Here is a 26,543-nt window from a genome sequence, read left to right as displayed (position 1 = left end):
TCGACTATTCGTGCCATACGCCCATAATTGCGCTGTCAATAAGGTAAACATCCCGAAAACCCAAAATCATGGCCACTACTAGAAAATCTGCATGACATGACATGACATGACATGACATGACGCCACATCTCATTACATCAATGGTCCTCAACAACTTATTCGTACAATACATTTCTAGGCGCGAATTCTGTACCATAAACAGATACACACTATAATTGCGCTGTCAATACGGTAAACATCCCGAAAACCCAAAATCACGGCCACTACTGATAATCTGCATGGACATGACGCCACGTCTGATTAGTCATTTCATTACATCAATGCCATTTCTTGGCGCGCACCCTTTACCATAAATAGATACACACTACTACTTCACTCTCTCTCAAAAACCACTCATTCATTCTCAAACCGACTCAACCATGTTTTCTGGTCACTCCTCCTCCTCTCAACTTTTCTCCATCTCAATATTTGCTAAATCCCTAACTTTTTATTTACAATTTTTTTTTTTTTGCAGTTTTGAGTGTTGATCCGACAAGTGTAAGACGTCCAACAGTTACGAAAACATCAGTTTTAAAACTACTCGATGCTTCTTCCAGAGGAAATCTTCGTCGTTTCAAGAGTAATAATAATAATAATAATAATAATAATCTTTATTTGAACGTTTTATTATTAATAATGACTCTGTTTTGGTTGTTTTGAGAGTAGAGTTGGCGAAGGAACTAGCTGAAGAAGAAGGAAAAGGAATAGCGGAAACAGTAGCCAATGCTAAGAATAAGCTTGGTTTATCATCTCTTCATATGGCTGCTGCTTCTGGGATTTTGAGTAATGTTAAGTACCTAATTGATGGGTTGAAACTCGATGTTGATGATAAAGACGGCAAAGGTATATAAATGTAATTTATTCTTGTTTTATTTTGATGGAGATCTGTTTGTGTGTGTGTGTGTGCGTGGTGAAATTGGACTGTAGATGTTAGTTTTAGTACTCACTGATGTTAATAAGTTAAAAATGAGGTGTTAATATCTGAAATCTCGCATGCTAAGACTGTAAAGTGAGTACAATTAGGCATAAACTATACTAGAGAAGCCGGTAAAGTTTATGGTAGTTTTCAAACTCTATTTGTGTGTGTGTGTGTGTGTGCTTGTGGAATTGGTAGATTGATTATATAACACCTTGACCAATGTCACTATGGAGATGTTAACATAAATGTTATCAATAAGTTCGTGTGAAGGAAATACTGCAAGATAAAATGAGGTTTTATTATCTCAAACCTCTCATGCCAAGGTGAAAATATGAGTAGAATTAGTGCATTATCGAACTAGTTTCATTTTATTTGGTTTCAATCATACTAAAGGGCCCAAGTTGGTAGTAGTAATTTTTTTTCTTTATATGGATGATTGGATGTGATTGCTTGCTTGTAAAAATTTTCCATGGAAACTTGAGCTTGAACAGAGTAATTTTGAAAACAGTGAGTTATAGGTGTTCCACAACTGAAAAATTAACATAAAGGGAGCAATTAATGTGGATGAAAACTATACTGCTATTTAAAAATTGTAAAATTTCCTATATTACATCTTAGCGAAGTAGTTTGGAGGTCAAAACACCTATAAATATCCTTTTTTTCAACTTTAGAAGAAATCCTGTTTTAGCCCAAATTTACATAAAAACTAGCAAACATGCAGAGAGCCATTGTGTGTGTTTTTTTATTTTTTTTTGTTTCTTGGTTTATAAACATAAGGAAAACCTTACCATTTCCGTGTTGTCTGATTCCTTCCGTTAGTCTGATACTAGAAATTTCCCGTTCTTAATTGTAAGGTGAAACACAAACAGATATCTTTACTGTACCACTTAATATCCCTTGGCAAATGTTAAGGAGAGATCATTCTCTCTAAATTTAGTGCGCACTTCATATCGGCAGTTGGATGACATGATCATACAGTTTGGTGTGGTTTGTCAGTTGTGGGCCATGCAACAACCTCGATCTCGAGAAGAAATTTTTTCATCCAACGGCTATTTGCCTTGATCTCTCCAAAATTTAGAGAGAATGATCTCATATCCCTTTTAAAGTAGTAACTAATGAATGACATAACTATATATTATTTATTTTTCTCTTGCAGGTTTAACTGCATTTTTCCATGCATCTTCTTTGGGTTACTTAAGCACTGCAGTCTATCTTCTTGAAAAGGGTGCTAATCCTACTACGAGGAGTTATCTAGGTTTTACACCTTTGCATACTGCTGCATCTGAAGGTACATCTTTTACTATTGTTGTTCTTATTATAAAGAAAAATTACTATTTTTTATTATTATTATAAAATTCTCATGCAGTTGATGTAAATATCGGATATCTCGTTTATGAATATGCTTTGTTCTTATACTTGTTGTCTGTCTAATATTTCTCTCGTGCTAATAAATTATATGAGGATTGTGCTTGAGATCTGACATGGAAGCAAGTATCTGTCCCTAGGCATTATAGGGGGCTCAGTGGTCCACTATCTACCTTTTCAAAGTCGTTGGCCGGGTCACCTTAAGTTCTTTGACTGACATATATCACAAAAGAAAAAAAAAATAAAGTATCAGATTGACCATTTCCAATTGTCTTATTTTTGGTGCACTTGTTTTCATAAAATGGACAAGTCATATATCCTACATTGTTTAGATCATATTGATAATGCCTTCAAAAGATGCACCATCGGCGTAATGTTTAGACAATGAATTCTTTCTTTCTTGCTCTTTAGTTTGATTTTCAATTAAAGAGTATTTTCTTCTTTCGTGAGGTTCCTATACTTCTTAGTGTTCCACTTAACTATAAGTCGTTACAATGTGAGTATATGTAAATAAGCCAGCTGCAGTTCTGCTGTCCATACCAAGTAACGCGTTGCCTACAATATGCATGATAGTGGTATACTATCACGAGATGTAATCTCCATGTGTGTACTCTTAGTGGGTTAGGGGAACATTTATAACTTTATAAGGGATATACTGGAATCTACCCTTTTTTATGTCCTTTTATGAAGCAGAAAGGAAAATTAGTTACCAACTTATTTTCAATAGCTTGAAGAGATCAGCAACAAAATAAATGAATCTGTAGATGGCATCAGAAGTAGGCCAATGAAGTGAGCTGATTTGATTCATGCATTGTTTTGTAATGCCAAGAAACTATTTTTTTTTTTTTTTTTTTTGGGAGGAGGGCGGGGTGTAAAACTAAAATAACCTAGTTGCTATTTATCTAGAACGTATTGCTCTGGTTTTTCTCAATTCCTTTATGGGAGTTCAATCTTCTAAGTAATTTTGGGGAAAATATTGATGGCTTTATAAAACATTTTGTGGTATTCCAAAAAAAAATTCAAAGGGAATCAACAGGATATTGAGGTTAGTATTTGTGTTGTTTAGGTCTTGACTTCATTAGTTTAGATGTATTCCTTTTGAGCAGAACTTATGAAAATCTAAGACCATTTTCTGTCTAACTACTTCAGATTTTTCCTTTTGAAATACAATGAGACATGGTTCTAATATTGCAGGAAAAAAAGACTTAGTCAACTTTTTGCTTTCAAGAAATGTTGATGTGGATGCCATCTCTGGGCATGGAACTCCCCTGCAAAAGGCAGCAGCTGAAGGAAGGCATGAAATTGTGAAAATTTTGTTGGATCACCATGCCAATGTAAGTTAGTTTCAGTTTTTCATATGGTAAATGGTTATACGTTTGCAGATAGCAACTGATTCTGATTATTATTTTCATGTGGAAACTTTCTGTTTATCCTAGTCTGCTGAATTATTTTATAGCAATCTACCTCTTGAGAACTATCCATGATATCTTAGCATCTAGCTGTCAGATTGTTTAAAATTCTGTGTTCATATGGTACTTAATATATAAGTCTTCCATTGTAGGAGACTACTGTAGATCTCTTTTTTAAGTGGTGAGAACAAAAACATGAGACTACTGCAGATATTTGTGAAACAGAAATATGTTATTTTCTTTATATTTCCGTAGATAACTTGAAGTTTGTGGAAAGTGACAAATTAGTTTGGTTACAAGTTTGTACTATTCGGTATGACTAGACTTTCTTTTTAAGGATAATCTTTTTGTCATATGGTATGACTTTTATGTGTGCCCAAGCTCTCAGAGGTTGATTTATTAAAACTGATATGTACTTTCCAAACATGCAGCCAAATTTATACTGTGAGCAACCTATTAGTACCCTGTCAGCAGCTGTTATTGAAAAATCATTGCCTTCAGTGAAGCTTTTGATTGAGGTAAGAAAGATTCCTATTTATGTGCACACTACGCACAACTGTCATTTTGGACCAATACATATTCTCATTTTTTTGTAATCACCTTGAAAGCTATGTGTAATTTCTCAGTGAGATAAATATGAAACCTACATTAACATGTAGTTATGTATTTTCAATAAAGCAACGTAAAATATTTTATTTTTCGGCTTTCCTTGTTTCAAGCTTTAACATATTACCGTGCATGTCATAATCTTCTGGTTGATTTGTACTATGGTTTAATGTTTACTTTAGAGGAGGTTATCTCACTCATCAGTGTTCAAATATTATTGTGATTATGTTTTTGAAGCAGGGTAAATGTATCACTCCATTTTGTATTCTAGTATTTATGAGGTTTTTATTCAAGTAATTGATGAGGTTTTAACTTTGAATGGATATAAAGACCATATCCCATATTATCTTTGCCTACCTGATGGAGAGTGAATGATATTTAAATATTTAATGCTTTTGTTAGTTTGCAATGCATTTGGTTCAAGAGACCATCTGTGGATTGACCATACACATCATATAATACTATTTTGAAACAAACAAGCTAATATAAAATGATTACCTGTTACTTTTGTTTTATTCTTTTGTTGGATGATAGTATTGCGAATAACAAAACAACCGTCATGTCTTGTTGTCCTTGGGTTGTGTTCGAGCTCGCAAGTATAGTAAAGTCTTTTTTTCTTCTTTATTTGTACTTACATCTTTTGATTTAATAATTACTATTTGTATAGGCTGGTGCAGACCTTAATGTTGGTACATGTGGCGTAGTGCCTTTAGTTGTTGCAGCAACTCAAGGAGAAACTGAAATGATCAAGTGCTTGTTGAAAGCAGGAGCTGATCCAAATGTGTACAATCATGTATGGGATATTGCATATCTGCCTTTCCATTTTAGCCTTTGCTATTATGTTGCATACTGTGTTACTTCCTAACTTTTAATCAAATTTTACTCTCTTGACAGTTTCAAGAAGAGGAGTGGTGTTAAGTCTTATTTGTTGCTCCTAGAGTAACTTATCTAAGAGCATATTTTCTTAAACATTGATAGAGTTCTGTGTTGGTGTATGGGCCTGGGGTTCTAAGGAATTAGTTTCTTGTTACATCTGTAACAAGAAAAAGGATACTAAGAAAGGGGAGGATATTAGGTATGAAGATAGTATTTCTGAATCCGAGCGTGGCATATCTTCCGATTTGGACATCGAAGAACTGGTGGAGTGTGGTTTTCTGAAAGAGAATAGGAAGTTGATACAGGGATACTTGAAGTTATAGAAACATGTTTTGGATTATCAGAGGGCAGGAGCACTATTTTATTTTTGTGTGCGAGAATGTGTTCATTAAATTTGGCATCTCCCACCTTAGTATCTTGCTAAGAGACATCTTGAAGTGAATTTCTTTGTAGTGAAGATGTTTCTATTTTCGCCATCTTAAAAAAAACATTTGGCTAACATAAAACACTTACTAATGGTGTCTCGCATACTGCTCGTAGATGTATACGTCTACTGACAGTGGGCCTGCTTCAATATGGAAAAGGAAAGATATTTTCTACAATTTTTTTTAAATGAATTCAATTTTTGCTCTTTTTCAGTATAGAACGTGACTGTGCTTCTGGTTTGGCGCAGCTAATCCATTATTTTATTAACAGGAAGGGTTGACACCACTAGAGATTGCAGTTATTAATGAAAACCACCATGATGTCCAAATTCTTTATCCTGTTACATCACCTATTCCTACATACTCAGACTGGAGCATTGGTGGAATATCAAGGCATGTAGAGTCAGAAGAAGTAACGGAAAAGGTATTGAATACATATCGCATTTTGATGTTAAAACTTTATATCCATGTGAAGTTGCATATGTGTAATATGTACTACAAATATTTGATTTAAATCTTGAGCGGAGGTTCCCTTTGCAACCCCTTGTCATGTCATATATGCAGTCAAAATATCGAATTATCAATGCCATCAATTGACAAGGGATGTGTAATCTGTCGAAAGTCAACAAAATAAACTCTGCCATTGATAATAGCTGACCCCTTCATCTAGAAATAGAAATTATGCCAACTTCCTTGGGAATTTTCTAGTAGACTTTTTCCATATTTGAAAATGGGCTCGAATGGAAATATGTTGGGTCTTCTTGTATCCTGAGGATATGGAAAAGTGTGTTGGTGCCCAACACAAGTAGGATGTCTCAGACACAATAGGTAAAGCTAATATGCAAATTCTGTAAGAGGGCCTGGATGTTTGTAAGCTTTGGTGCGATACAGCATCTTCTGTAGCCAATTTTCAGAAACTGTACTGCCTTTGCCACGCAGGTCCTTGTCTAATGATACACTGGTCCCTAGTTGTTCAACATCAACTTGATGAATATCCATCAACATTTTGACTTTTTACTTGCAAGTAGTGTAAATCATTCTAAGTTACATTGACACGGACACATGTATCCATATCCAACAAGTATACAAGTGTCTGACACGGCACAATGTAAAAATTGAGGTATATCACATACAATGTGTCGACCTGGATACGTATCCTGATAAAAGGTGATGAAAACCTTCCACCACAAGTAATTCCTGGTTCAAGGTGGACATCACCATCATGAGATGTATGTTGGACTGTTGGTACATATCTCAAGGTGGTTTCTCATCTTGAAGCAGCAGGGGTGTGTGGATCAGTTGTTCTATCAGCTTTGTATCTGGGTGGGTCACTTGAATTGCTTCAAAGTACTGTTATTTACTTATTTGAGAACAATGCTTGGCACCAGTTAGGTTGGACAAATTGGATTGATGAGCAAAGCCTCAAAATGTGTTACTCTCTTTTATTTTTCCTTCATTTGTACTTTTGAAAGGTAGGTCGGATAGCGGAGGAGATTCAAGAGTTGGTTTGTGGATATCATGCTAAATACATGATGGCTGACTAAGTTGTTCCTTGGTTTTATTGCCATAAAACTCTGCGTAGGATACACAGGATAAATTCTTGTTAAGGAACCTAACATAAATGATTTAAGTACGTTTAATTATTTCTTATTTATTTTCTCATGTTATGTAATTTCTCTTTGGGCCTGCAATGCAGGGGAGGTCTCCTTTTAGCCGAGTTTGGGTTTGTAGTGGCCTTCTGAAATGAGTTCACGCTTTGAGATACAAAGATGTCTAAGTTGAGAGTAGAAACAATTAAAAATATTACTGCTATAGTGTCAATCTGCAAAACTGTTTTTTGACATGGGTTTCCATCATTGCTCGGTCCTTTCTTATTAGAGGCATAATTCTCATTATATATGGTTCATAATAAGGTTCTGATATAAATCATGTTTCAGATACGAATATGTCAAAGTTGAGATTAGAGGCTGTAAATTTAGTATTTTAGTGTCCAGTTCACAAGAGCTATATCATCATAGCCAGCTATATCAGTATTGACCAAACATTTAAGTGATCAACATCACCCAGTAAAAATAGTCCGACGTGCTGAGATGTACAGTGCATAGCCCAAAATCATGCAATTAATCGCTTGCATGGAAATATGTAAGATTGTGGCCTACCCTCTACTCATTAACACCAACTATCTTTAATATAACTTCTTACTTCTTTGTAGAGAAAGGCCAAAGCTAAGGAAAATTTTAATGAGGCAAAATCTCAGGGAGAAACTGCTTTCGGGAAGAAGGAATATCTCTTGGCAACAAAATGGTACTCTATGGTAATATAACAACTCTCTCTCTCTCTCTCTCTCTCCTTTTTTTGTTTTACTAACATGGATGCTTCGTCAATACTTTTGAGTTTCACCTTCTCTTCTTATTTCATACTGCTCGTGTGTTCTCAATTATCTTAGTTGTTCTGAAGTTGGAATTCTACAAATAGTAAGTTCCAACATACCACTGAGGTCTGAGGCACTGAACAAAAAGTTGCAACGGTCATCTCCAACAGAAACAAAATAAAAATAAAAAGATTTGTATACTCGGTAGTTGATAAAGTTGGTTCATCAGTTGCTTAGCCATCAGAGGTTAAGGTAGCACCCATAGCAGCTTCACTGGTTAATAACAAAAATTAATGAAAAGCTGCCTGATCTAAAAATAACTTGTAATCTCTTGATCTCATTCTTTTGGAGTTGATTGCAATGTTGAGTAATTTTGTGAAATGTGCAGGCCACAACTCTGGACCCCAGTGATGCAACTGTATACTCCAATAGGAGCCTTTGTTATGCCCTTCTAAAAGAAGGAGAAGCTGCTTTAGCAGATGCCAAGGCTTGCATTAATCTGAAGCCTGAATGGCCCAAGGGATATTACAGGGCTGGTGCGGCGTGGAATGTACTTAAAGTATGTTCATTTATTCGTATTTTCTCTGCTCTTCGATCAACATTCTATTCCATTGGTTCAGCTCTAGATTTGATTAAGTTGTTTATATTCTTAATGGAACTATTTCTTTTTTCTATATGCATTACAATAGGAGTTTGACCAAGCAGCTGCTGCATTCTCCAAGGCTTTGGAGCTAGATCGTGGAAACAGAGAGATTCAGAATGCATTCCAGTTAAGTTTTTATATTTGTTTTGACTTCTATTTACTGTGAAAAATCAAACTTCGAGATTTACCTAGTTTAGTTGGACATGGATATCAAAACAGCAAAACCATTTGATGTTCCTTAACATGAACGTACCACAGTCCTCAACTGCTTTGATAGGTAACCTTTTATCTCCAAGACACCGTCATGGCCTCATGAAAGTCTTCTAGTGAGCCCTCAGATTTAACCCTGGTTCCTCTCCGCCCAGATACCCGCATATAGTCGAAGGACACCAGTGTCCAAAGAAGATGAACCTACAGATTAAACCCTTCAGTATCATGGTAATTAGATATCCTTCACTAGCCAGGTATCATCCAAACTGAGAATCTTACCAAATGTAAACCAGAATATCCACGAAATATGAACTTGAGCAGCTGGAAGGAGTACGTTTGCAGCCCAGCTTACTTCCATTGTTCATTTACGAAGTTGTTCCGTTTCATAATTATTAAATAACTAAAATTGCTTCTTTCTTTAAGGAGAGTGAGCAAGATGGACAGGAAATGTAGGCACGTATAATGATCGACATCATTGACATCATTAACTCTTCATGCATAAAAAATTCCAATTATAGTGTCCTGTCCTGTTTACACTGTCCTTGAGCAAAATATTATCTATTTGATTTTTTTGTATTCGTTTTGGTCGCTTGTTTTCTTCAAACCATTGGCTCAAATTGTTTCTTGCAAGTATTTTCAGGAGACTTGTGCCACTGTTTCATGTTCTGCACCAGTAGTATTCCTTCGTTTAATAACAGATATTGTTGTACTTACCACACTGTCATAATACCTGCTTTTGCATTTATCCTTGTCTCACTTTTATTACCCTTGTTTCTGCACAATTGATAGGGAAGCTGAAGCTAAAGTGAGATCATTAAATATATAAAAGTTTGGGTAGATGAAGCCTCTCAGCTTGGAAGATTAGTGCTAGTTTGGATCATACCAGTCTATGTTATTTTGGTTTCCCAAGTCTGCTAAATAATCTTTGTTCAGATATTAGTACTTATTGTGAATGTTGGAAATAGTTTTTCAAGTACGTCATGTAAAGTGATTGTCTTTTGGTGTTATGAATGCAAATGTCTGCGTTGTATGACTTTTTTGGGCTGAACCCGGTTCTATTCAGCGGCAATATTTGAAAAGGGAGCCATTTGATTTCCTAATTTGAGTTCAATTACCATCCTCTATAGGTCATTTTAATAATTATTGCTGCCATTCTCGAGAGAGAATAAGTGACCCATTTGTTTCCAGCACAGTTGCAATCCCTTCTAATAAACGAGTAAAGCGCCAGGTGTACACACAATACGTATGGGCCCATAACTGTTATATATGTGTAATGATCTAGGAAGAGTAATCAATCAGTGCCACCGTTTCAGAAAAACGCACGTCTCAATAACTGCTACAACCAGATCATCACTTGTTTGGCGCGCACCAACACAGAAAACTTGTCTATAAAGTAACACTTGTCTGAACCCTCGTCACAAACCAAACCATGACTTCTGGTCAGTACCTTTTTTCCAACTTTCTTAAAACCCTAACCACTTATTATTATTATTATTATTACTATTTTATTTTTTCTTTTGTTTTGCAGAGAAAATAGATTTAACACCCGATGAAAAGTTTCTCGAAACTGCTAATTTCGGAAGCTTAACTCGTTTCAAAAGTAAACAAATCTCTTTCGGCTATTTCGAGACCATTACTATTTACTAATTCTAACATTAACTTTTTTTTTATGAGTAGAATTGGCAAAGCAACTTGATGTTAATGGAAAAGGATTAGCGGAAACAGTTGCTAATGTTAGAAATCATCATGGGCTTTCATCTCTTCATTATGCTGCTCTTAATGGACAGTTAGAATTATTGAAGTACATGATTGATGATTTGAAACTCGATGTGGATACTAGAACTTATAAAGGTATAAATATTTTCATTTGGGTATTTTTTTTATATGATGGAAATGAAGTGTATGATTGGAAATTGTTTAATTATTATTACAGATGGAACTCCGTTACTGTATGCCTGTTTAGGAGGGCAGTTTGAGGCTGCTGTGTATCTACTTGAAAAGGGGGCTAATCCTAATATTCAGGATAATATTGGTGTTTCTCCGTTGCATAATGCTGCATTTCAAGGTATCATTCCTTTTTTTTTGTTAAATTCCGATATTACTTGATATAATGATGTTTGATTGTTTTTTGGTATGCTAATAACTAATAATATCTCTATAGTTTTTTTTTAGCTCGTCTGATAAATGGTCAAACTTCTGTCTGGATCCTTTGATTCCTTTCATAATTCCTGTATCTTCACTAGTATTTTTTTCCTCAAATATGTTAATGTACACACACATTTTAACATGAGGTTCCATTTTTGCAGGAAACATAGACTTGCTTAACTTGTTACTTTCAAGAAATGTTGATGTGGATGTAGTCTCTGTTCATGGAACTCCCCTGCTTAGGGCAGCTGCTTATGGAAAGCATGATGCTGTGAAAGTTTTGTTGGATCACCATGCCAATGTAAGCTAGGTTCAATTTTTCATATTGGTGGTAGGTGAATGTAATTGCAGATAGTGATCCCCTAATATTAGTACAATTAATAGTAAAAACCAACTTCAAATGCAGCTCTCACAATTGTGAGGTAACATTGATGAGCCAACATAAGAAATCATGATAGGTAGCGGGTGAGGAAGGTGAATGCATGATATGGCGTATGATAGACAAGTCAACATTGACATGTACATAAGTACATTGCCAATCATTGGACAAAAGTTTGCAAACATGATTAATGAAGTACAAAGGAGTTGTAAAGGAATGAAGATTGCATTGAGTGTGGAGTGGTTTCTTGTAACAAGACTGACAAATTTTTATAGTATTCATTGATCTGTTAGGACTTATGATAAACTTTATTCCTATAGAAAGAGATAGTTTGGCTAGATTTTTGTTTGGTGAAGAAAATATTGTTGTAACTGGTAAAGAGGTTGAATGGAAAATAAAGACCATCCTCACATGTCTCTCCGGATATCTGGTAAAATACGAAGTACACAGAGAAATTTGCAATCACAGTCTCGTTTTATGATGGTTTCTCTGTTTGCAATTTTTTTATCTTATTCTAACTTAAAGGTGTATCCAAGGTCAGGAGTTTAGTTGTTGAAACTGATATGGATTTTATAAATATTTGCAGCCCAATTTATCCCCTCCTCCAACTAGGACTCCCATATTCGCATCTGTTTTGGCAGGTTCATTGCCTTGCTTGAAGCTTTTGGCTGAGGTAAGATACTTTCCTATTTCATGTACACAGAACTGGCAATTATGGTCAATACATATTGTTTGTAAACACTTATAAAGCCATGCTGTAATTTCTCGGATAATATAAGAATGGACATGTGTTAAATATTCTTCTTAAAGTAACACAAATTATCACCAGTTCTTGGTTTTCGTTGCTTCTAACTCAAACATTTTATGGATTTTACTTTAAAAAATTAATTGAAAATATCAGTTTACTTCATTAAGGCATGTTTTCTTCTTGATTTGTGCTGTAGCATTAGTACTTGATTTGATGATTTCCATTTGCATAGGCTGGTGCTGACCCAAATGCTGGTTTGTGTGACGAAGTACCTTTAGTTCTCGCAGCACTTAAAGGAGATACGGAAATGATCCGATGCTTGTTAAAAGCTGGAGCTGATGCAAATGTGTGCAATCAGGTAGGGGATATTACATTTTTGCCTCCTCTTTTCAGCCATAACTAGGGATTCTTTTTAGCTTTTACTCCTAATGATACCCCTTTTGGCAAGAACAGGCATGTTACTAGGTAACTGGTCATCCAACCTTTTCATTAGATTTTACTCTGTTGACAAGGGAAGTGGGTTTAAGTCTTATTGGTCACCATTAGGTTAATTTAACAAAGAAAAGAGCATGTAAGTATTTGAAAAGGTTTACCTTAAATAAAATAATATTCTCTGATACTGGACATAGATGTATAGGTTTTTATTAGCAGTGGGCCTACTTGAATTGGGAACAGAGGAGATAATTTATGTAAGCTTTTCTATTAAATGTGGGCATCCAACTCAGAACCAATTTGTAATGAGTGGAGTGGCCTCAGGATTTATATACTTATTGTCGAGGATTTGGACTCCCAATGTGGGATTAATAATCTGAACACTCCCCCTCACATGTGGCATGACTTAAGCCTTCCATGTGGACTTTGATTGTGGGGTTACATGGAGCACAAACATGCACTTTGGTCAAACAAAAATAACCCGCTCTCATGCCGTATTAAATGTGGGCATCCAACTCAGGACCAATTCGTAATGAGTGCAGTGTCCCTAGGATTTAATAATCTCAATGTGGGATTTATATTCTCAACATTTCCATTTTCATGAAATTAATTTAACTATTTTCTTTTTAATTTAATTTTAATTTTAGTTTATTTTGTAAAATTTGATGATGGTATTGTTATGTATTATTGTATTTGTAGCTAACTCTATTATTAGCAGGAAGGGCTGAAACCAATAGAGATTGCAGCTTTGAGTGGCAATCAACAAGATTTTGAGATTCTTTCTCCTATGACCTTACCTATTCTGACATATGCGGACTGGAGCTTTCGTGGAATATGTAGGCATGTACATTCCGTTGAAATAGCAGAAAAGGTATTGGATATATATTGTAATTGACATAAATTTCTTTTCATCTGAAGAAGGGAAAAGGTATTGAAAACACAGTACTTTGAGGATACCTTGGTATGATATATTAGTTTCAATTTGCAAGAGCTATTTCCTTATATAGCTAAGTTACATTGACATGGGTACCGGTGTCCATCTCTGAGACGAACATGAAGTGTCCAACACGGCAAAATACAAAAATTTTGTGGTATATCACATACAATATGTGCGTGTGTCATGCCCGACACGGACATGTAGATGCGTATCCGACACAGAATTTTTTAGAATATGGCTTGTCCATGTAACTTAGTTATATAGGTTTCCACATTGTCCAGTCCTCTCCAGCTAAAGGCCTACGTATAGTCGCTTGACTTTATGGTAAAGTCACTGTAAGACACAAATGGGAAGGTCAGCAGAGACGCTCTAAATCTTAGTGGTAATTTGCAAGAGCTCTTTTCTGAAATACGTCTATATCAGTATGATTAGCTGTTTTTTTTTTGCTTATCTTCTAAGTTACATTGACAGTTACAACTTTATATATATATATATATTAAGTTGTGTTCTCTTAGTTCATAAAAAAAAAGTATTTAGTACAATAATACAATTTACTCCATCATGTTATAATTTTGTTGGATAACTATACATTGTCATATGCATTAAAAGTATTTGACTGTAGCTTTCCTGAGATTTATTGAATTGTTGTACTATTGGTGCGGCCCAGTCGGTCCCAATTGATAAGTTTTATACAAAAAGTTCACTGACATTTTCTCGTGGAAACATCTTACTTCTTGTAGAGAGATCTCAAAAGCAGAGAGAATTTTGCGGTGGTAAAGTCACAGGGACAAGATGCTTTCCGGAAAAAGGATTATGTTCTGGCAATGAATTGGTACACTAGGGTAATCTAGCTTGTTTTGGCTTGCATTTTTTGTTTCAGGTGTTTTGTTTACTGCTTATTTTATTACCATTATTTGCTGTAAATCTGTAAGTGCATTTTATCATTATATATTTAGTTGTAATTTCAAATGGCACAATATCAATTGCTTTCAAACGACAAGATCGCAACACTGTCAGAAACATGAACTCTTCATTTTGTACTATACTTCTACCTTCACATTTTCTTAATTCAGACTACAGTTGTATCATCTCAATTATCTTTATATCATGACCTTGGAATTATGCAAATAGTAAGTTTGCTTGTAAGATTTTTTATTTCTCCAGAGAAAAAGAGAGAAAAATCAGCCCACTTCAAAATGTGCATTAATCCTAAATGTAGTGTCAATTTAGTGGTGAAAATGGACGTGCACATAGAAATTGAATTGGATATGCGTAGGAGTATCACATTTGGCTGATCTGTTTTGCGGATGATCTATATGCTTGGAGGTCACGTGTCAAACAATTTTGAGAAAATATAGATGGATCCCAACATACACATTAACACAAACACAAAATACGTGATAACGACTCACAGAAACCATCTAAGCTAGTTCATACGCGACTACTTGGAATTTTTTTTCATCTTCCTTTCCTACTTCTTTGTTGGTTGTGATTGATGTTTTAATTGAAAAAACAAACGTTCAGCGAACATTAATATTATTGAGTGTTTGAAACTGGAATTTGTTGTAGTCATTGGTTTTGCTTGTGAATGCACATTATGACATGTGATGTACTGATATATTAATGTAGTTGGAACACCATATTGAATGCACAATTCCTCTTTGGTGTAGTTGGAACACCAGTATACTCTGATGACATGGATTATGTCATTAAATACCAATATAAAGAATCTGTCTGTGCAAAGATAGTATCTCTTGTTTTGCTAATAATATACTACTTGGAATTATGTTGAGTCTCCATAGTAGAACTCTCAGTGCTTCTGTGTATACAATCTGGAACCTCTATTGGTTTGATATGCAACTCCATCCTGGAGGTTTTCAGCATATCCTGGATCTCACTAACTCAAGATCATGAGTTATTTTGGTTGAGTATTGATGTGATTTCGTCTTATTGGGTTGGGTTAAAATGTGGTAAAGAGGGTGGAGGGAGTCTTTAAAGAGAAGACTTGGTTGTCTCGGGTGTAGTCCTGGTGGATGAGTATTGAATTCCACCTCTTTTTATTTTTTTCCTTTCCCTGATTTTGTTTTTCTCATATTATTACTGGTGTAGGGAGTTGTATGTAAATAATGTAATATTAGCCGGTTGGCATGGGTGAGGTTGGGGCTCTTGGTCGATCCTGGATATTAGCCTAATAATTTTGGTATTGATGTAATTTCCTTGAATATATCAAATTACATTTATTTATTTTTTATTATTTTTTTGGTTTTGGGGTGGGGGGAGTGTTGGTGTGACAACTCAAATCACAGCCAAATTCACTTTTAAGAGAGTGGTAAAGTTGCCTGTCCACATTAAAATAAAAGGATTAGTGCCAGTTTTCCACTTGGCTTTAATTTAGTTGAACCTTTTCTGCTTGGAGTACCTGCATTCAGTTACCTAAACATTTGTATTTCGTTTTCCCTCTTTTCTTCTTATCATTTTATAGTTAATGCTCTGTTGATTAATTTTGTGCTATACATGTAGGCCATTAGTTTAGACGTCAGTGATGCAACTGTACTATCCAATAGGAGCCTTTGTTTGGCTCGTTTGAAAGAAGGAGAAAGTGCTGTAAGTGATGCCAATGAGTGCATCAGGCTGAAGCCCTATTGGTCAAAGGGGTATTACAGGGCTGGTGCAGCGTGGACTATATTGGAAGTAAGTCACTTCATATGTAATTTATCTATTCTTTGATTAGCATTTAATTCCATTCATTCAGTCCTAAATTTTGTTTAGTCATCTTGATCCTTAATGGAAGAATTGCTTTCCATTTCTTGCTATATGTATTATTGCAGGACTTTGACCAAGCAGCTCGTGCTTTCCGTCGTGCTCTGGAGCTAGAACCTGAAAACAAAGAGCTGAAAAAGGCTTTCCAGTTAAGCTGTTATATTTGCTTTGATTCTGTGGCACTTACATGTTACTTAGTGGTTAAGTCCCCCCATGTTTTTTTTTTGTCTTCAACTACCCAGGGGTAGGATTGTGTGAAGGAAGTTAGTGAGTATTTTGTTAACCGATCAAAAAGGTGTAGTACGAGATAACCCACAAGAGAACATGAATATACTAAAGCAAATGGTCATTAACATGTCCTAGGCGTACCACAGTCCTCGATCAATACTCCACTGAAGAAACAAAATGACCCGCTTGGCGTGTAGGCCCTGAAATTGACTCTTGTTCCTCTCCAACCAGATACCCCATATGAAGGCAAAGCCGAAGGACACCAAACACCAAATAAGATTGCCTTTTGGAGTTAACACCCTTTAGAGATGATTAGAGACCCGCGCTTAGCCAGGCATGACCCATACTAAGAAGCATACCAAAAGAAACATTTAAACCTCCACGAAAAAGGACAAACGTGACAGCTGAGGTGGCAGTGTACATCCCATATATATTAAATTTATGCATCCTCAGCATCTCTTGCCTTCTTTTCACTACTAGGAGAGTCGGCAAGACGAAACAGAGAAATTGTAGACAAGGATGACAGTGAACATCAACAATTCTTCGTGCATGAATAATTTCCACATTGAAGCGAAGACTGTTGGAGTTTTATAGCAAAGTGTTATTTATTTTCATATTTGTTTGACCATTTTTTTTTCTGCACACCCTTGCTGTTGTTCAGTGTGAGTCTTGGAGGAGATTTGGGCCTATAATGTCCAAAGTTCCGCATCAGTATTATTTCAATGTCCTACAAGGAAAATTTGTTTACTTGTCATATCATAGTATGTGTTGCTTTAGTGTTTGATTCCTCTTTCACTTCATTTGCTTGTTTCCTCACATTTGACAGGGAAGCTGAAGCCAAAAGGAGACAGGGTAGATGAAACCTCCAAGCTAGGAATACAAGTGGTTTTTGGAAACACTTGTACATTGGCTGTCGACCAATGGGTTTTTTTGTGTAAATATGCATAGATCATTATAGATCCATAGTCTTTCTCAGTAGTTGGCTTTTCGTAGTCTTGCATCCACTGAAGGATCTTGTAAGCAATCTTTGGAAATGTTTCCCATTCAGTTACTTAAAAAGTTAAAAGTGCTTTCATTTCAGTCTCATGGTTTGAAAATGAATCCGAATGTGTTCTTTATTTGATGCTTTTGCTAGTAACAAATTCTCGAGAGATACTAAGTTAAATTGTTGCACAGGCCCATTCCTTACTAATTTGGCGTGTCATCAGTTCTTACAACCTAACCTCACAGTTGCAAGATTGAAATCGTAAGTTGTTTATGAACAACAAATTATTAATAATATATTTTAGCCCCAAATAACATCACTGCCTGCCACAACAAATATCTCAAAGGGCAACTTCGTAAATCAACACACTTCTTCTTGGCGCCCTTTACGAAAAACGTATAAAAAGGAGTCGGTGACTCACTCACAACATAACCGCTTCTTCTTCTTCTAGTAGTACCCACCTATAAATACCTCCAATCCCAAAACCCATTTTATTTGCCCATGGCTTCTTCTTCTTCTGGTACGATTTCACTAACTCACTTCTCAAACAGTCAAACCCTAATTTTTATATTCTACTGTAACATTTTGTAGGTAGGATTGAAAGAACTCGACGATTACTCGGAGCCGCTATTGCTGGGAATCTACGTGACTTGAAGAGTAATTATAATAATAATAATACTCTTTTAACTTATTTACTGTTTAGTAACTTTTATTTATTTTTGTAGAAGCGGTTGCGGAACTTGGTGATTATCAAGGGAAAGAATTAGGGAAAAGAGTTATTAAAGTTAAGGATGATAATGGAATTAATGCTCTTCATTTCGCTGCTGCGGAAGGGAAATTTATTATTTGCAAGTACTTAATTGATGAATTGGAAATTGATGTTGATATTAAAGATCCTAAAGGTATTATTAATCAATCATTATGGTTATAGTGTGTTTACTTAAGTGTATATCACTTGTTCATTTTGTTTGTATTATTATAGGTGCAACCCCATTACTGCATGCATCACTCGGAGGGTTTTTAAGTACTGCGGTTTATTTACTTCTTAAGGGTGCTGATCCTAATGTGCGTAATGATTCTGGTTTTGCTCCACTGCATTATGCTGCTTTTGAAGGTATGAGGTCGATTTATAGTTATGATATGGTAATACAAATCGTTAAGTTTGATGTTCTTTTGATTTTGTACTAGTTAATAGTTGTAACAGTATAAATGACAGATGAATTGATCAAGTGACTATAATGAATTAGAAAGGTAATGTATCTTTAAACCACTCTAGTGGTTTTCTCGTAAGGCCATCACGAAGGTTTAGTATTTTAACTAGCTTTTACAATGAGTAGGAACGAATGTCTATGTCGAAACAGAGCTTCCACTAAATTGTTATCTAAAGGGTGTGAAAATCGAATTTCGTTGTCATTGTCTATTTTTGTGTTTAGATTAAGCACATTCCTGTATAACACAGTCCAGATATCACAATATGTGATGTACACATTGTTAAGAATTACTATTATGTATGCCATAGTACAAAATATCCCGATATATCACGGTATTTGGGGATATCTATCCAGATTTTAGAGAAAGATATATAAATATCACGATATGTTCAGAGATATATACGACTGCAAATATCGGTGATATTTTGACGATATTTGTGATATTTGGGGATATTTTGCAATATTTGGAGATATTTAGCGATATTTTGTGTATATAACAATTTTATTTAATATTTACCATTATATTTCAAATAAATATAAATAATGTATCATGATATATTAAGAAATATCCACAATATCCACGATATTTGTCAATATTTTGGATATATCCACGATATTTACATGTGAAACAATGTCAAATATCCCTAAAGAGAAGGATATATCCACAATACATATCCAGAAATTGAATATCGATAAATACCCATATCTTGATATTTTGTACTATGATGTATGCATCATGCATGTAGTTTCTGATGAGGCTGTATTATCGCAGGACACAATGAGTTACTTGAGTTGTTAATTTCCAGAGGTGCTGATGTGAACGCTGTCTCCAGTCTTGGAACTCCCCTGCAAAGGGCAGCAGGTGTGGGAAAGCATGAAGCTGTTAAGATTTTGCTGGATCACCATGCCAATGTAAGCTTGGTTTAATATTTTCATGTGGGTGATCAATGGTTAATATAAATATATTTATCAAAACAAAGCCTGCATCTTGTCATAGGCTTCTAAATGACATTGTAACAATCTACCTCTTATAGAGTAACATAATATCTCTCAACTTGTTGCTGTTTTCTTTTAAAATTATTTTGTGTGTAGGGCACTGAAATAACTTAAATGAGTGTCCGGTCAACCAGAAATTGCATATATTTTAAATTGGCAGAGAGTTTCAATGTAAAGATTGATTGTTTTTTTAATCTGTTTAATGGTAAAGCATTATAACAAGTTTCAAGTGTCCTACCCTGCATTAGCGATCAACTGTAGAAGGAGGGTGTGTGTGTTTGGGGAGGGGGAGGGGCAGTAGATGCTGTAAACTTAGAATAACTTAGAATATAGCCATATTTCCGCAAAGCCAGTAATTTCCTACAAAGCAGTAGGACACTTATTGAAAAACCTGTCTGTCGGGTATATCTTATGTTCGTGATTTTCAGGTGTAAATAGAATACTTTTCTTTTCATTCTTATCTTCTCCTTCCAATGTCAGGGGGTTTATTTGACGAAACTGATTTTGTTCTTATCTATAAATTTCAGCCCAATTTGTACTTTAATCATGTCTCTACTCCCCTAGTGGCATCCATTCTTGCACAATCACTGCGTTGCGTGAAGCTGTTTATTGAGGTATGAAAGTTACATATTTTATGTACACATCAGTCATTTGGGTTCAGTACATATTGTTAGGGAACTCTTAGAAGTGGCGTGTAGTTCCTCAGTGAAGTAGGCAATGGAACCTAGTCTTGCATGAGGTTGTAAAAATATCTCTGAAAACATTGTACCTTTTTGCCTTACTTTGTTTCATGCTTGGACGTCTTACGAATTAAATTTATGAACTAATGAAGAATATGACTTTGTTTTTTAATAGTTACAACTTTATTTCCCTAAACCATTAAATTCCCTTTCCCATTGAAGGTGGGACATGGGAGTGGATTCCAATACCTTGAGCCCCAACCTCCCAAGACTTTAACCACACTAGAATAGCTTTTAATACCATATTGCTTGTTCTTCATTTAAAATTTTTCCATGGTGAGCCCGATAAATGTAATCTCCTTGATGGGAGATTTTCTATTCCAATGACTACTTCCATATAGCTCGCACGAAGCATCTTTGTGATGGGAATCTAACTTAGATCATAATCTTTTTAAAGAAGTAAACTGTTATAATTAGTTATGCATCATCGATCAATGGCACTGCTAATTGGTATATGAGTGAGTGAGTTATATGTCTTGGCGTGCTTGCGTTGTAATGAGGGTATGGCTATATATTGATGGTTTTGTGCTTACATCTAATGCTTGCTTGTATATGTTTGTATAGGCTGGTGCTGACCCAAATGCTGGTTCATGTGGTGCTATACCTCTAGTTCTTGCAGCTTTTGAAGGAGAAACAGAAATGATCAAATGCTTACTGAAAGCTGGAGCTGACCCAGATGTGATTGATGTAATCTTTGCTCTTTACTCTTTGATTTGTTAACTTCTTTTATTATTTTTCTTTCCTAATGGAACACATTGTAAATAACAGGCATGCCACTGCCTGACTTTCCATACTTACTGCCAACTAGATTATGTTCTCTGCCAACACACTGTTGAACAGGCATGGTGTCAAGTCTTATTCGTCGCTACTAGGTTAACCTAATGAAGAGCATAACAATTGATAGGTTAACCTAATGAAAAGATTATCATAGTCATAGGCCTCTTATTACATGAACACGACCATATACATGTAAATTTGCTAAAAGATATTCTGTCTTCCATAATAAGCAGTTAAGCATAGATGTCTAGGTTTACTGACTGCAGGTTTTATGACCTTTTCTTTTACTTTGGAGAAGCTGATAGTGCAAGTGGTCTGACATTTGGAAATGACTCTTATCAATAATTTTACAGGATGGACTCAAACCAATAGAGATTGCAGCTTTAAGGGGCAACCATCAAGATGTTCACATTCTTTATCCTGTGACCACACCAATTCCAACTTATTCTGATTGGAGCATGGGTGGAATAATGAGGCATGTACTTTCTGAAGGAGCAAAGGAACAGGTACTAAATGTTATATATATATTTTTCTTTTCTTTCCTCAACCCTGTCAGCTGGTTTCTGGAAATTTATATCTATGTGAAGTTTGCATAGATTGGCATGCTAGTAATAATCGATGCTATACATTAAGAATTTATTGCGGTTCCTTTTGCACATATGTTCAACTTCCGTTTTTGTCATTTTTTTTTTGTCATTCTGTTTGACTTCTACCATCTGGGAAATAAGCTAGATCAAGGTGAAAACCAACAAGGCAGTAATGATTTTGTTTATCCTAAAATTGGTTGTAAAACCCAGTGTATAACTGTATATAGATAATGACTTGAGGTCGTATAAGGACGAACGGCTGGACAAGGAGAGTCACTTAAAGGATTGTAGGTGAAATGGTGGAGAAAGGGCAGAGACAAAAGTGGAGAACTGCACATGACAAAAGCTTGTTATGGATTGCTTCCAAATAGCATCTGTCAAGCTTCGTTCCGTGGGGTATCCGACCTTGTCAGCTCAAGCAAGTTGGCATCGTCATTTCGTGGCGCTTCAAGACCAAATATCCCTGTTCATCACCTGGTCCTTTTTCCAGCTAAGATGGAAGATGGCTTGAAATATTGCCACATAGGACATTCTATTTTGGGTATCTATACCCAGTTAAAAGATTTTTTCAGGAAAATCATGTTTGGTATTTGTTTGTGATGATAACATGGACAAGTGTGTCTGCTAGGAAGTATCAGACACAATGTAAAGTTGATATGTAAACGCTATAGAACTGTGTCTGCGTGTCTTTGAACTTAGGTTGGATACAACGTCTGATTTTGCAGAAACTGGATCCCTGATGTACATAGGTTTCTGCCCAATTAGCCTAGTTGTGTGATTTCAGTGAGTGGTCTGTCATCTGTGTTCGTCAATGACCCACTACTTTCAAATAGTGTTAATAACTTCATATTCACTCTGTTTAAAACAACGCTTGATGTTCAGAGTCTGTGGCACTGGTGAAATTGGGTTAATGAATGAAACCTTAAAATTGTGTGTGTGTGTGTGTGTGTGTGTTGGTTTGGTTTTGTGGTTCATTGAGGGAGGGAGTTCCCTAGGGTATGTGCAAACAATGAGTATATCATAAGGAACCTAAAGCAAATACTTTTCTTCTTTTCTCTTTATAAGGATCTATTAATCTGGATATATAAGCAATTAAGCATCGTTGAATGCTTTATAAACATTTACTTATGTCCTGAGAAGATTTATGGATTTGTTGGTACAGTTGGTCCCAGTTGACAGGTTTTATGGATTGGACTTTGTAATTATTATACTTGAAACATTAATTTAATCTGATGAAACATCTAACTTTTTGCAGAGAAGGCTCAAAGCAGAGCAGGGCCTTGAGGAGGCAAAACAAAAGGGAGAAGAAGCTTTCCTGAAAAAGGATTATCTAACGGCGATAACTTGGTATACTAAGGTAACCCAGAGTATTTTTTTCAAGAATACTTTGTACTTAAGGTGTTTTTTTACTGCTCATTTTTTTTATTTTTTCGTTCTAAATCGCTAAGTGCAGATTATGAAATAGGAACAGTATACCTGTACCTGTATCCAATATGATAGAATACACGAACTTTTAAATAGGCACACACGCAAACTTTGGAGTGAGTTATCCAAAGTAGAAAAGGGGAAAATCCAAATTTGAACTTTCTAACCAATTTTTCATAGTTCCAGATGCTTCAGAGTTTTTTGTTGTTGTTGTTGCAGTTATTGTGGATCATCTATATAGGAATTAAGAGATTGTATCCACAACTTAAGAGTAAATTTTTAGAGCGCAACTAAGCATAAATGGTTCAACCACTCGTAAACTAACTGTCTAACTAAGCTAGTTAGTGCCCATCTAGCTTGTATCTTTTTACTGCTCTTTCGTAACGGCGGATATGTTTACTCGACATGGTCATTGAATATAAGGTTGTATTTCTTTGAGTTATTTGTGTACGTTTTCCTTTTATGTTAGTAATATTTTCTTTTAAATATAGTAGTATAAGTGCCTGTATATTTTGGTGGGTTTTTCTCCCTGCTAAATGGTAAATGTGTATGTTGGCAACTCTGTGGGACAATTGTGGTTGTAATTTACAGTTTCTGTTGTAGTTGGAACCAAGTGTACAGTCCAGTTGGCATAGCTCATAAGCCAGTTAATACACCCATATAAAGAATGAGTGTCCTTCTGGAAGTTTTTTATTTTATTTCGTTTTTTTTTTTTTTTGTATTGATTCACCAAGTTCATGCTTATGAGTTTGCAAGTGTATTGTTCAGTGTCTGTGGTTGAACTCTCTGTGTGCATGTTGCATCTAGAGCCCAAGATTGCTTGAGCAACTACTCTAGCTTGCCATTGCCGTATTTGTTTTTTTAAAAGTTCATCTACTTATATGCCAGTTTATCCTGGAGGCTTTGCAGCATTCATCTACCGTTTAAAGATCATGAACTTTGTCTGGTTTACTATTTATTTGATTTTGTTTGCTTTTGAATGAATCTGCTGCTCATTAATGGTTGTTTCGAAGTTTGAACTACTGGTGTGCCGAATTCACTTTTAACATTTTTTAAATAGAATGGTAACTAGGGATAGTCAGGTTGGTGTTATGTTTTTCATCAAGCTCTCAACTACTCAACTAGTTACTTTCTTGGTGTTCATATTGCATTCATTCAGTTACGCATAGATTTTATTATTTTTAACTCTTTTTCTCATCCTTTAGTTGTTAACTGGGTTGCGTGTAGGCCATATTTGAAAACCCCCTTGATGCAACAATGCTATCCAATAGGAGCCTTTGCTGGGCTCGTTTGAAAGAAGGAGATCGTGCTTTAAGTGATGCCCAGGCTTGTGTAATGCTGAAGCCTGAATGGCCAAAGGCATACTACAGGGAAGGTGCAGCGTGGAATATACTGGAAGTATGTGAAGTGTTTGTGTTATTTCTGTACTCTCTATGATGAACATTCTTTTCCATTGTTCTGTTGATAATTTATTTTCAGTTTTATGTCCTTAATTTTGCTTTCTGTTTCTTGCTATATGCACAAATGCAGAAGTTTGATCAAGCAGCTGATGCATTTTGCAAGGGTCTGAAGGTGGCTCCTGAAAACAAAGAGCTTCAAAATGCATTCCAGTTAAGTTTTTAATATTAATGCATATATAAATGTTGTGACTTCTACGTACCAATGTGATACAGACCTGCAAATAGGCAATCTACTGATATTTTCTTACATTTCAATCATCAAAATGCTGAAGCCACCTAGATTAGTTGGGTTCTCTTGAGCTTGGAAATGACATTTGTGGATGTTAACTAATAAAGAAGATGTAAGAAAATGTGGCTTACAAGAGAACAAGCACATACAAAAATAAAAACAAACTAACACAAGCGACCACTAATCCTAAAATAATCCCGCAATTAATACAGTTAGAAGCAATGCCGTTTGATTCCATTGACACCTTTTATGCCCTTTATATAATGTCTGTTTCCACCTAGGCACTAAGGTACACCACATAAAAGTCGAATGACACACTTGAGACCAAGACTCTGACAGTTCTTTAACTGGCCAGACTCCGCTGAACTCAGTTAGAACTTAGAAGTACAAAGAATGAAGCACCAATTCCTTGACTACAATGACTTCATTTTGTTTCACATATTTGATGGTCCATTGTATTCTTCACTTTTGGTTGCTCTTTGGATCTCAAGTAATACAACCAGTGGTTCAAAGTTGGCAGATTTTGAAATAGTACGGACTTGGGGCCTTTTCCCATGTGATGTATCAGTAATATGTAAACCTTGATTGCGTGACGGAGTTAGACATACCAACCTGCTTCATTTGGTTATGGAAATGGTTGTATTAATTTCATATAGCATTGTTCCTTATTTCACATCGTTACCTTGTCTACTCACTTTTGACAGGGAAGCTGTTCAAGCGAGAATGAAATCCATGAAAGTAACTCAGGGGAGAGAAACCACTCAGATTGTTAATCAGACGTGATTTAATTTGGAGTGTTCGTTGCTTTGGAAAAGACATGTATATTTCTAGTGAACTTTGGTATTTCGTGGGTTGGTATGTAAATAACAGTATTTTCCATTGGACCTCCATTAGAATATTAGATAGGGAGGATGCCGTAATTACAATTTATGTAAGATTTAAAACAAAAACAATATTTTCATTCCTACGTGGCTTTTCCAAGTCTAATGTGGCTGAAGTCCGTGGTATATACTCTTGCTCAGGAGTCAGGACTCATGAAAAAGGCTGACTGATTTTTTTTAATCTGCCTTCTGTATTTTTTCTGTATTTTAAAACGGTATTCTTTGTCTGATGTGTTTGCGTTGTCTGATCTTCTTGCTGAAGCTCGTCCTACTACACTGAGGTAGCATGGTCTGAAAACTTAACTACTGTAAGTTAGTGTGGAATTATAAACCAAGTTCTTGGCAATAAGCAACCCATTTAATGAGTCACAGGTGCCCTATATTTTTCGGGATCCTGCATGCTTTCAACGCCGCTGTGCACTCTATTGTCAATGACCAGTTCCTTTTTGGTGACGCCAATGCATTTTTTCTTTCTTCACACCCCAACGAAATTGTCACAAGTTGTTTTTTATTTGAAATATCTGAAGATCGTATTATGATTTTTCTCCCTAATTGAGTATATGCCTTTAAACCAAAATAAAATTCAACATATGTCATGAAACAAGATTATATTTCATTATTTCGTGCGATGGTCCCAAAAAACATGTGCATAGACATTTGATTTACAGTAGTGAGGTTAGGATGGTGCAACATCTTGATAAGTTCCCATTTTAGGCTAATGCCACATCACACGAAAAACTTGCTACTCATTCAGTCTAAT

At 35.5% G+C, this 26,543-nt stretch overlaps 2 protein-coding genes across 2 annotated transcripts; both read left to right on the top strand.

The window, feature by feature from the left end:
* Positions 1-288: 288 nt before the first annotated feature.
* Positions 289-16,662, top strand: LOC147500028 (uncharacterized). Its single transcript, XM_086563590.1, has 21 exons — positions 289-429; positions 515-619; positions 706-882; positions 2,115-2,246; positions 3,518-3,657; positions 4,164-4,250; positions 5,006-5,131; positions 5,911-6,063; positions 7,852-7,953; positions 8,399-8,569; positions 8,700-8,784; positions 10,392-10,463; positions 10,541-10,714; positions 10,797-10,928; positions 11,170-11,309; positions 11,974-12,060; positions 12,368-12,493; positions 13,283-13,438; positions 14,245-14,346; positions 16,025-16,195; positions 16,333-16,662. The coding sequence occupies exons 1-21, from the start codon at positions 420-422 to the stop codon at positions 16,510-16,512; spliced, it is 2,628 nt and encodes an 875-aa protein (XP_086419716.1). The 5' UTR covers positions 289-419; the 3' UTR covers positions 16,513-16,662.
* A 1,254-nt stretch (positions 16,663-17,916) lies between these two features.
* LOC147500027 (uncharacterized) lies at positions 17,917-25,966 on the top strand. The gene is made up of 12 exons (XM_086561746.1): positions 17,917-17,997; positions 18,069-18,134; positions 18,203-18,379; positions 18,460-18,591; positions 19,461-19,600; positions 20,212-20,298; positions 20,989-21,111; positions 21,555-21,707; positions 23,044-23,145; positions 24,441-24,611; positions 24,744-24,823; positions 25,607-25,966. The coding sequence occupies exons 1-12, from the start codon at positions 17,979-17,981 to the stop codon at positions 25,683-25,685; spliced, it is 1,329 nt and encodes a 442-aa protein (XP_086417872.1). The 5' UTR covers positions 17,917-17,978; the 3' UTR covers positions 25,686-25,966.
* The last annotated feature ends 577 nt before the right edge of the window (positions 25,967-26,543 follow it).

The sequence above is a fragment of the Coptis chinensis genome, chromosome 5 (genome assembly GCF_015680905.1).
Source record: "Coptis chinensis isolate HL-2020 chromosome 5, ASM1568090v1, whole genome shotgun sequence".
Lineage (NCBI taxonomy): Eukaryota > Viridiplantae > Streptophyta > Magnoliopsida > Ranunculales > Ranunculaceae > Coptis > Coptis chinensis.
The sequence above is the reverse complement of the archived record's forward strand: the minus strand, read 5'-3'. Positions and strand labels throughout refer to the sequence as shown.

Coding starts and splice junctions, on each gene's coding strand:
- LOC147500027 (XM_086561746.1), top strand. Junction 21,112..21,554: donor CTGACCCAGATGTGATTGAT/GTAATCTTTGCT, acceptor ATAATTTTACAG/GATGGACTCAAACCAATAGA. Junction 24,824..25,606: donor GAGCTTCAAAATGCATTCCA/GTTAAGTTTTTA, acceptor CACTTTTGACAG/GGAAGCTGTTCAAGCGAGAA.
- LOC147500028 (XM_086563590.1), top strand. Junction 3,658..4,163: donor TGTTGGATCACCATGCCAAT/GTAAGTTAGTTT, acceptor CCAAACATGCAG/CCAAATTTATACTGTGAGCA. Junction 8,785..10,391: donor TCAGAATGCATTCCAGTTAA/GTTTTTATATTT, acceptor TTTGTTTTGCAG/AGAAAATAGATTTAACACCC.